Source organism: Nothoprocta perdicaria, unplaced genomic scaffold (assembly GCF_003342845.1).
Source record: "Nothoprocta perdicaria isolate Ctin4 unplaced genomic scaffold, notPer1 scaffold_121, whole genome shotgun sequence".
NCBI classification, from domain to species: domain Eukaryota; kingdom Metazoa; phylum Chordata; class Aves; order Tinamiformes; family Tinamidae; genus Nothoprocta; species Nothoprocta perdicaria.
The window spans coordinates 1,539,219-1,550,463 of record NW_020454328.1 but is presented as its reverse complement, the minus strand read 5'-3'; the positions used below and the strand labels follow the sequence as shown (position 1 = coordinate 1,550,463).

Sequence of the window (11,245 nt, the reverse complement as noted above, 5' to 3'; positions counted from 1 at the left end):
GGCGGCGGGCGAGCACCGCGCGCTCGTGCTCACGGGCTTCGGCGGCTACGAGAAGGTGAAGGTGCAGGCGCGGCGCGGCGGCGGCCCGCGGCCCGGCGAGCTCTCCGTGCGCGTCCGCGCCTGCGGCCTCAACTTCGCCGACCTGCTGGCGCGGCAGGGCCTCTACGAGCGGCAGCCGCCGCCGCCCTATTGCCCCGGCATGGAGTGCGCCGGCACCGTGAGCGCGCTGGGCGACGGCGTCCGCGACCGGCAGGTCAGGGCCCGCGGGGAGGGGGACGGCCCGGGACCCCCCCCGCGGCTGCCGGGGTCCGGGTGTGGGTGGCGGAGCCGCCCCCGGGGGGGTCCCGTGTTGGGCCGGGCGGCGGCACCCCGGGGGGGAACGGGGCTACCGGGGGCTCCCGGGGCCGCCGTGYGAGCCGCCCGCGGCTCCCTTGCAGGTCGGCGACAGGGTGATGGTGCTGGCGCGCTCGGGGCTCTGGCAGGAGGTGGTGAACGTGCCGGCCGCGCAGGCCTGGCCCATCCCCGACGGCATGAGCTTCGAGGAGGCGGCCGCCTTCCCCGTCAACTACATCACCGCCTACATGATCCTCTTCGACTTCGGGAACCTGCGGCCCAACCAGAGCGTCCTCGTCCACATGGCCGCAGGTGAGCGGGCGCTGCCGGCGCGGCCCTCGCCTCCCTACGGGCTGGCCTGACCAAGCAYCGTCTGCCGGCGTCACATTGACCCAGGGAAATCCTCCGGAACCCCCCTTGTCCCATTGCTGGGCTGGTTCTGCCGCCCCCGAGGTGCTGGGGCCAGCCCAGTTTCACCTGCATTAATCCCCTGCTAGTTTTGGTCTGCCTCATCCCCGCTAGAATCATGGGAATGGTACAAGCAGGGATAACTTGCACGTCCAAAGGCTTTCCGGGTGCTCTCATTCCCCGTTTGCTTCTAGGTCTTTCTCTCTGCTTATTCCCAGGTGGTGTGGGCACTGCTGCCGTGCAGCTGTGCAAGACAGTAGAAAATGTCACTGTTTTCGGCACAGCATCAGCCTCCAAGCACGATGYGCTCAAAGAGAGCGGTGTTGCCCACCCCATTGACTACAGAACGATGGATTATGCAGAAGAGGTCCGGAAAGTCTCTCCCAAAGGTACTTTTGCCTGGGTGATTTTACAAATGTCTTGCGTTTCTTTGGAACGCAGAGAAACTTCTAGTTGTTTTCAATTCCCTGTAGGCGTTGACATTGTCATGGACCCCCTGGGAGGATCCGACACATCCAAAGCATTTCACCTCTTGAAGCCGATGGGCAAACTCATAACTTACGGTGAGTGTGAGAGCTGYCTGCTGGGCAGCGGGTCCCACGTCTGGGCCCCGTACGAGGGACCATGTGATAGCAGGGTGGGTGCGATCTGCATTGCTCAGGGCTTGGTCACCAGGCTGTGCGGGATATCACAGTCRCTGCTATCACAGGCAGAGTTCAGCTGTTTCCCTGGGGTTTTTAAGATGCCCTGTTTGGGTGGGGCTTTGCAGGGAGCGAGTCTTGTGGCTTGTCCGGAGAGCTCTGGCCGTGGACTGCAGTGCTCAGCCCTGCGGCGAGCGCATTGCTCGCCCAGCGTCRGTGAGCGCCGGCAGGGGAAGCTGGAATGTCCTCGTGGAGGAGCGCTGGCACAGCTGCTTTGTCTGCGCTGGCTTGATGTACAGCACTAATAGAAACTGTTTTCTTATTACGGGATGCGTGGGTGCTGAGGTTAGAAGCTACTGAATACTTATCTCTCCATTCCCYAGCCCTGAAACACTGTGATTTTTGTCTCGGTAGACAAAGCACTCACACAGCCCCCAGTGGGATTCCAGACGCTTGCATCAGAGCTGCCTCTGTTGTTCTCCTGGTTAACGGTTGGGGCGTGCGGGGCTGCTTCCCGGGAGCTTGGCTGCRGCAGGAGGGAGGTCTGCCCTGCCGTGGCTGGAGGTGCTGGGCAGCTCCGGTCTGCTGTGCTGCTGCCACCCTGCTCAGGGTCGAGTTGTTCTTTATTTTAGCAGCGCCTGGCTGCAGATGCTGCATGCGTTGAGGCCAGGGCCGGTCAGCGCTTTCCCTGTGGGTTGTTTGGGCAGATTCCAGTTTCCCCAGCAGCTCCTGCCCTGGGTGGTGTCTGGCCTGTGTAATGCATGGCGTGTCTGCTGCCTTTCCTTTTGTGTTGACCGCAGCTCATCTGCGGCTTGTCTTCTAGGAGTAGCAAACCTGATCACTGGGCAGAAGAAGAACCTCATGGCTATGGCTAAAACCTGGTGGAACCAGTTCAGCATCAATGCTTTGCAGCTCCTGCACCATAACAAGGCTGTGTGTGGCTACAATCTTGGAAACATGGATGAAGAGTACGAGCTTCTTGGGGGTGTTATAACCAAGCTGATGAACCTCTACAACCAAGGCAAAATCAAGCCCAAGATAGACTCTGTATGGCCCTTTGAACAGGTGAGTGTGAGCTAACGTACAGGCTGCCAACATCCAGAAAGCGCTGCGTTCTCTGCAGGGTACATTTTGGCTCAAGGCAAGCCCCGCATTCACAGGGGCTGAAGTGCTGCAAGCTCTTGACAACCAGCTGTTCTCAGCTCTTAAGTGCCCTTCTCCCTTTTAATACTCTAAGGGGAAGGAAAGTGGCCAGGGTCTTCTGCTCCAGTGCACGGAGCTGGGCCGTGCCAGGCAGCGTCGCCGTGGAACAGAGCAGGTGTTGGGCTGTGTTCTCTGGCGGCAGCAGCAGCCTGTGAAGCAATAGGGTTATGCCCTGAGTCTGCGTGCTGTCATTGTGCAGACAGCCAGGACTCCTGCTGCCCTTGCACGGATGGGAGGGAACCCAGGCAATGAAGCAGAATGGGGCTGTGGAAGGGGAAGCTGCAGTTTTCCAGCAGCTCCCGTGTGCTCAGTGCTGTTGCGTTGCAGAGTCAGTTGCTTCCCTTCAAATCTTTGGCTGGGGTGGGAGCTATTGCAGGGGAGCAAAGGACTTAATAAGGATTCACTGGTGCTACTGATCTGCAACCTAGTCMGAGGCAGATATTTAAGGATAACTGTGCTGATTAGAAGCCTGGCCCAGGTGCTGTTTTGCTTAAAAATCTGTAAATGTTTTGCCCTAGAATTGTGTAGATGGCAGGAGTGKTGTTGTTCCGGCTGTTGGCTGCTTCCCTCTGTGTGTCACTAGAGCTTCCTCTCCCCAGCTCTGCTGCCTTCCCCAGCTCGCCCAGTGGGGCCTCCTTTCTGTGATGTGTGTGAGGATTTTCCTGTCAGCAGTGTYGGTAGCTGCCCAGCTCTGACCAAAACACATCTGTGCAGATGTGCTCAGGGGTCTACCACTTGCCTGGGCTCCTGGGAAAGCCACCCTGTGGATCCCCACACCAGTGGGTGAGGATCTGGGGAGTCCAGGAGGGACCTGACGTGTGCTGCATGGGGGATGTGGGTCTCATGGGACTCCTGTTGTTCCTAGGTGGCAGATGCCATGAGGCAGATGCAGGAGAAGAAGAAYGTTGGGAAGGTCATCCTAGTTCCTGAAGTACCAAAGGAAGAATCCAAGAAAGAAGAGAACTAACAAGGCGAGAGTTGCGTGCAGAGTGTGGATTCATGGTTTAACTCTCTGATCTCTTTGGGACCTGGAAATGGACAGATCAGTAGCTTTCATCTTCATCAATACAGGAGCATCTTGGTTAAAGTTCAAATGAGGTTTGCATGCTCTTGTCRTGACTGGCCCTTTGCCAAATATGCCTCTTGCCCTAGCTTTGTTCTGCAGCCTGTTTATTTCACACACTTTTCTAATCACTTGTTTCTCTACTGAAATTCCAGGCTAATCTTATTTTTCTCTGGCAGTGCAACAGAAGCTTCCAGGCAGCTAGTAATTAGCAGCTGCCTAGCCTATCACTGTAAAATGAAAGTGTAAAATATTATAGCAGCTGCTGAGAATCTCAGCAGAAATTGAGCCCCCATAGTAGCACTCACCATCACCTTTGAGAAATGTTTTCAGAAAAAAAAATACTGGACCAAACTGTGGAAGCTTCTTAAGTAGCCAGAGGAAAAATATGCCTGGCCTAGTCTTATTCTAGAACTGGCTGCTCTGCAACTTACACTTATGTTCTTTCCCCCTCTGCTTTCATAGGCTTCTAATACCAGCGTGGTAGTAACAGGTCATTTTGTCCTTGCTTTGTAAGTACTCAGTTTGACATTTTGGAGTCTAGCATATTGCACTCTTAATTTGCAGTCATTCCCATGTGCAGTCAGCAAATGACCCAAGGGGCTGGTCTGGTATATGTCTAAATACTGAAATTTCAGTTAGGTACCATGATCTTGTCCGTTTTCTGATCCCAAACTGTAAAGTGAGGCCAAACTGTGTCTGATTTTAGAGACCATAAGGACTCAGCTGTCTCAGAAGTGACTGGAACAATTGATGTTGACTCTGTGCTTTCTTAATGTTGGGCTCCAAGTTGATATCGTTAAGGCTAAACTTCACCCTCGTGTTTGTATTTCCAAAGGCTCCAGTCTGGAATCGGATGTCAGCAAGATGTGGATGAGCATCTGTTAATGCTTTCTTTGTGCCATACCCTGGGCGCTGGGGAGAAGATGATGTGGTTTGGGAGGTAACTGGCAAGAACCAATCCTGTAAACCTGCTTCACCAGGAACCCTGGGCTAGCTTGGGGTTCCCTGACAGTTGTTTCGTGAAGCTTTCCCTGAGTTACAGGTACAGATGGCAATCTGTCCAGCTCTGTGTCAAGTCTCTTGGCGTGGGCATCTTGAGCAGTTTCACTTGTGCTTTCTGTGCTCTTCTGGCTATCTCCAGATAGTCCCTCAAGCCAGCTCTCGTGCTGGGCTTTGGTGCTGCGGTAGGGCTTGCTTCTTCTCCCTGGACCTGCCAGTTTTGGGACTTGGGCTCTCTAAGCACCAAGGCTTTGGGAAACAGCTGGGTACTCCTCCCAGACTAGAACTCCATTTCTCCTTTTCTTCCATGCACTTGAAAATGGAACTGTGCAGAGGCCCAAACCGAATTCTATGAGCACTTAATGTTCTAGGTAGTGCCCTCCGTCCTTCTGTGCTGTTTTCAACCCTGGATTGACTGTGTTGCTCTTTGTGTTTGCTTTAGCAGTTGGAGACTTTGTCATGAATTGTAGCAGCTGCAGCGTTTTAGGCTTGCTTTTGGATTCAAAAAGGTAAATGTGAGAGAGAGCTGCCCATCATGGAAGAATTCGGGCTCCAGGAGAAAACATTTGCTGCTAGGAGGCTTGTTCAAACTGGAGGGAGGAAGGAGCCTGCTTGGCTAAAGTATGTGAGCACGGTGCAACATTGCCGTGAGGGTTTTCCTGTGTGTGTAGCAAGAGAATGTGGCTGCTTCCTCTGTCAGCTGTATCTTCCACAGGAGAAATAAAACAGTGCTCCTCCCATCTGGCAGTGCAGCTGGTTGTATTTCAGGTGCTGAGATTCAATCCCTAGTTTTGATACCTAGTTAGAAATGCTTAGACATAGAATCCAGGGGACGTGTTATAGTTAACTTTTAAATATTAAATCAGCCCCATCACCTAGAAGGGCTGGTGCCCAGTCACAGGTATGTATGCATCTTTGCGTTCCTTGCCCTTGATATGAACTTCATAAACACAAGTGAATGAAATTCTCAGCACAACTCTTAACCTTTTCTGAATCCAAAGTCTCGCTGCTTCTGCTCTTTAACCTGCCTCTGTCCTGCTAATTTAGATGAAATCAAATGGTGTCTAATGTTGTGTTTACCATGTCTGACAACAGAATGACTTTCTAAATTCATGAGATGGACAATCTGGACCTGTTCCTCTGAAACCTGACTTCACCTTGATGAAAGCACAGCGTGCCCAAATGGCACACAGCACTGCAAAGGGGGAGCTATCCAGTTGTGTTTTACAGTAACATCTTTTTCTGATTTACTGTCAGCTAAGTGCATGCCCAGTGCCTTACTAGGATGGCCTTAAATTAGGCAACGTAGCAAGGCTTTCCAGTCTAGTCCATCTTGATGCGGTGTGAAGAAAACGGGAATCTTGAAACTCCTTGTAGGACACCTTTGACACATGCTGCCTTGTGATACCCCACAGAAAGAGTATCTCAGTGCCTTCTCTGCATGCTTGTAAGGACTAGGAAGTCACCAGAGCCTTTCCCATTCAGGCCTTTCAAAGTACTGCCAAAAACCTTTTGTGATTCTTGCTATCTCTGTTTTGTGAACACTGGTGATACAGTTTGACTCGCCTTGAATGTGACACCCTCTTTTCATGTGCTGCAGACTTTCCAGGGCTGCCCTGGCTGTTCTGTGCTCCTGAATCCATAGAAGTTGTGTGGTGAAGTGGTATTATGTCCCTCTCATGAAGACTTTGTCCCAAGTCTGCCCTCGAGACAGCCTGCTGCCTGTGCACAGTCAGGGCTCCCAGCTCTCCCAGCGTAGTTGCCAGCTTATTTTCTGTCCACAATTTTTTGAAGCCCTTTTAAGGGTATGAGTTATGAGAAATTACTATGGTCGTCAGTTCCTGAATTTGACTGTGTTGTGTCCTTCAGTAGTAACAGTGTTTTCTACAGAATGATTTAAGATTAAAACCTTGTTCTTCACTGCCTCGCTAATTAATGCTCTGTTTTTTTGTCTTATAATTGTCTGTCTTTTTATAGGCAACCATTTCTATGGGCCAATAAGTATGAAACCTCTGTCAAACAACTTTAAGTGTCTTAACTCACTGAAGTTAACCAGCAGGTTGTATACCAAGGACCAAAGCAAAAAACAACCCACCTCAGATTAAAAAAGAAAAATCATTCAATTCGAGATATTGCTTAACTCCTGTGCTGATGTCACGCATGCCACTCCATATACCATAAGTGCAGTTTAATGTTTATTTTTTACTGCTTGTCTGACCCACAGGCTGTGCCAGGAGGAGAGGAGGCCAAGGGTAAAGCATGAGTAAGGAGGTCCTGAGCACAGAAGCAAAGGCTTCTTTTGCCCTGCCCCCTGTCCCGTGCGCTGCCATGTAGGTGCTGCATTTGGTGTTATCTACTTACGCTACTGGCACAGGGGTTACTGTTCAAATACCCTTCCAGCGTCGTTACTGTAGTCACAGTTTTGGACTGACAGTTTTGGCAGTGCTGGTCTTGGGCAAAGTGAAACTCTCTTGCTCTCACCAGGCAGCTTTAGTCAAGTTTTTGACTCTAATTCCTCTCGTTTGTGTTGCATGCTAACTGTAGAAGAGAAAGGGAAGCAGCCTCAGCTTGCRCAGAGGAGCACAACCCTACTGCCATTGGTAGCATTAGCCAAGACTGAAGTTTAGGAGTTTCGCTGTACATTTCACTTCAGAACACCTGCGTTCTATGAGAATTGAGTGACCAGTGACAAGTAAGCACTGGTGTGGGCACCAGGCTTTAAGCAGTGCAGGAATCTGGCCCGCGTACAGCTGCTACCATGGGTGTGAAACCACTGTCGTTGCCAAATGAAGTCTCTGATGTCCTAAGCCCTGGTGGTGGCAAAGTGTGACTGGCAAGTAGCATGGGAGTGTGATGTGAAATGCATTCGACTCGGCCTTCTACAACATATGGTACCTGTGCCATCTGAGTCGAGCTGATTTGCAGATCTGTGRTGTGAGTGACGCTCATCCTTTTCCACTTGGAAAACCTTTGTTTAAACAATATTATTCCGCTTTGTGCGTGTAACCAAGTTGGACAGGAAGCAAGTGTGCCAATGCTGTTTACATGACTATAAAGTGTAATGCTCCTCTGTCTGATGTTACCATATGCCTTATGTGTTTCAAATGTTAATTAAAAGCATAACAAAACCTTCAGTGGCACACTGCTCGGTCTCCTGCTAGAGGAAAATCCACTGTCCCCAACTTGGCCTCTACGGACCTTCTACAGCTTCTGGGGGCAGGTGTTCAGCTTRTCGATTTTAACAGCTTTACTGCAGTGAGATGACTCCTCTGCTYTCAAGGACAAACGTTACCTGTGGCCGTGAGTGTTGCATCCATCTTGTAACACRCGCTTCTGGAGGGCAGCTCTAGCCATTCTTGTTTGCAAAGCCCATTGCTGCCCTCTGCACTTTAATCTGTGTCTGGGTGATTCTGTMGCCAGGCTAGATTRAGACAGGTTCCTTGGATGGCTGTAAGACAAGGGATGAGCAAACACTACCAAAAATGGGGAAATAAAACTTGTTTATTTGCATTTCTTCTGGGCGAGACAGTCCATGGCCATATATTCTTGGGGGAGGCAGCTGTCCTAGAGGCTGAAACCTGTTAATGTTCCCTCCAAGAGAACATAAGGTTTCCTGCTGTTCCCAGAGCAGGTGCTGGGGGTGGGTGTAGCCTGGGGCTGTCTACTTGAGGAATGAAATGTCTAARTTAGCAGCTGAAATTAATGACAGTTCAGCTTTGTCACCASCTCTCAGGTGGCTGGTCTGGAACAGCCTCTAGGAGAGAGAGGGAGAAGAAGAGGAGGCCGAGCTGCAAGGAGGCTCCTGSCTGCATCGGAGTGACCGGCTGCCTGTTGAAAGGCRYCCGAGGCTCAGCCTGGAGCTGATGCTGCAACCAGCTCSTGCTTAACTGGTTGGTGAAGACCTGCATCCCGTAGGAGCTGGAGTTTCAGCGTAGCTCCGATTCCAGGTGGGTCTTGGAGGGTCTGGGGGAGCTGCTGTCACCTGTGCACAGCTTTTCGGCCACCTCCGGGGACACAAGGCACTCTGGAAAAGAAGCTGAGCTGTCAGCTTTGAGCTGCAGTGACGGCAGCTGGGAAGGAAGTGGATGTGGCTGCTCAAGCAGGAAATTTTATGCAATGCCCAGTTTCTTCAAGACTGTGCAARCCTCGTGGAGATACTGAGCATCTGGATAGCCATTCCTGTGGGGACAGAGAGGAAAGTGGTGTAAATGCTGTAAAACCACTGYGGGGGGGACACGACAGTTCACTTCTGCCCTGTCCTTGTACGAACGGCAGCCCCGTTCCCTGCAGCTACGGGCAGCAGCCGGTTGCTGCTGTTTGCATGGCCACAGGAGCACGGGGGAAGGCAGGAAAAGGAGCTGGAGTCGAGCAGGGTCTGCAATTGCTGCTCCCTGCGGGCCCGAGGAGCGTGGCATAGGGGAGGGCTTTGGCTTCAGCTGGAGTGCTGTTCTGCCACGCTGTGGCCGCCCTGCGCAAGGAGGCAAAGGTGAGCACCAGCCCTGCCCTCGGGGGAGCCTGSGAGAGCCCCAGCTCCCAGGATTTGCCAGGCTGAGGTGCATGTTATTCCCGAGGAATACCTGAAGGCTTTGATTTAGCCGACCCATACCTGGCCTTGCCTCCATCCAGTGAGGTTTTGTGTGGGATATGGCCCCATGTCACTCTTCCCTCTCCATTGAGAGACTTGATCTGGAATGTCAGCCGCTGCTCCAATGCTTTCTTGAGCAGCACTGCTGTCTTCTGCCCATTCCYGTTGTCGGGCAGGGAAAGCTCCCCCTTTGTAAGGGTGTCCTGGGCAGGGTCRGAGGCTCTCCATGTTCTCGTGCACATGGAGGCTGCGTGAAGGCCCTTGGGGCCCTCCTGTGACACTGCACATGGAGGCCACGGGAAGCCTCATATTGCCACCCGGCCTTGTGAGCTCGGAGACCCCGAGGGCACCCCTGGGCCTGTGCACATGGAGGCCATGAGAGGCCACACGAAGGGACGTGTGGCCCCCTGCACACAGAGGGCTGCATGAAGGCCCGTGGGGCGCCCCGTCCCATTGCACACAGAGGGCCCGGGGGACAAAAGACCCCTAGGAACTCCCCGCTCTATGGGCCTACGTGCCCCATGGGGCAACTCCTGGGTTCCATAGGGGCCTGCACGGGTCCTATAGGCCCCACATGGGCACCCTATAGGCCCCAGGTGGACACCCATGGGTTACATAGGGGCCTGCGCAGGTCCTGTAGGCCCCACATGGGCACCCTATAGGCCCCAACGTGGACATCCATGGGTTCCATATAGGCCTGTGCAGGCCCTGTAGGCCCCTCATGGACACCCATGGGTTCCATATGGGCCTGCACAGTCCCTATAGGCCCAAGGTGGACACCTGTAGGTTCCATATAGGCCTGCGCCGGCCCTATAGGCCCCACGTGCACACCTGGGGGCTGCATACGGGCCTGGGCGAGTCCTATGGGTGCTGAATTCCCACCCCATGGACTCTGTGCAGGCCCACGTGGGCCCTATGGGTCCCCAAGCATCCCTCCGCAGGCTCCACGTGGGCCCAGGTGGGCTCTGCAGGCCTCACACGGCCCTCCACGGCCTCCATATGGGGAAAAGTCTCTTTTTGGGGAGGTTTTAGGCCCCGTTCAAGGGGAGCTGTGCTCCCTTGTGCAGCGTGGGGCGAACTGTGCTAACCCCCTCCTGATGCCAGAGTTCCTCAAATTAGTCTTTTTTCAGCGTCAGACTAAACTCTTTATTGCTTGCATTAGCAAAATGGACAGTATGCACAGAACAGAGTGAACGTGAAACAACTTCCTCCTCAATGTGGCTGTGGGTAGGATCAAGAGGCGGMTTCTCTGGAAGGGCCTGGAGTTAGCGACTCCTGTGGAAGCAAGTGTGAGAGAGAAAACATGTAAATCCCTATAAAACTGCTCTAAGCCGTTTTAATTTGGTTTCTACAGAAAAAGTCATTTCACCCTCTCCACTGGGGCAAGAGGCTTTTCTAATCTACCTTCTCTAGATGGTCATTATTTGAAAACTGTTTTYGCCCATTTTGACCTAAAGATGGCAAGAACATGCCTTTGCAGAGCCAAACTCTGGCCAGAGCTCTTAGCTTTTTAGACAAAGGCAGATAAAATCTGCACCATACCACCTGGTTCTTTATGGAAGTCCTAAACCTGAATTCTAAATTTTGTGGAGCAATGCGGCAAGCATTTTTGCAGCATGGCTTTTGTACCGTAATGGGAAGGGACTTGCAGGAGGCTTTTAAGAACAGGGATCAGTAGAACAGCCACTCACGTTGGTCTGCAGAGATCGGCCGAAATGAGCCACGTCAGGAACTCCTGGTTCAAAACATCCTTCAAATCTAATTCTTCTGGAGAAGTAAAACTGCAAGAAATGTCCAAGGACATAAATGCACAGCAGAGAAAGCAATCCAAATACTGAATATAACAGCCACTTTTTCCGATACTCCCAAATTCACGGAAGCATTTTATTTTCTTCCTGTTATATCTTTGACTTGATGCATTGCTCACCAGCCTGCATGTCCTGGTAACTTTTTCCCTTTTATCTTTTTTTTTTTTTTTTGCTCCTTGCTACCAGTTGGTTCTGTCTTTTC

At 52.2% G+C, this 11,245-nt stretch overlaps 2 protein-coding genes across 2 annotated transcripts in view; one reads left to right on the top strand and one right to left on the bottom strand.

Moving 5' to 3' along the window:
- Window positions 1-116: 116 nt before the first annotated feature.
- On the top strand, window positions 117-7,083 carry VAT1 (vesicle amine transport 1). The gene is made up of 6 exons (XM_026054373.1): window positions 117-253; window positions 438-645; window positions 960-1,130; window positions 1,215-1,304; window positions 2,206-2,447; window positions 3,451-7,083. Exons 1-6 carry the CDS (start codon window positions 200-202, stop codon window positions 3,550-3,552), a joined length of 867 nt encoding a protein of 288 aa, XP_025910158.1. The 5' UTR covers window positions 117-199; the 3' UTR covers window positions 3,553-7,083.
- A 3,839-nt stretch (window positions 7,084-10,922) lies between these two features.
- The window catches only part of GIP (gastric inhibitory polypeptide), a 2,289-nt gene continuing 1,966 nt past the window's right edge, over window positions 10,923-11,245 (bottom strand). The window contains exon 4 of the mRNA XM_026054374.1: window positions 10,923-11,016. Coding sequence (XP_025910159.1) covers window positions 10,923-11,016 — 94 coding nt within the window. The remainder of the gene's footprint in view (window positions 11,017-11,245) is intronic.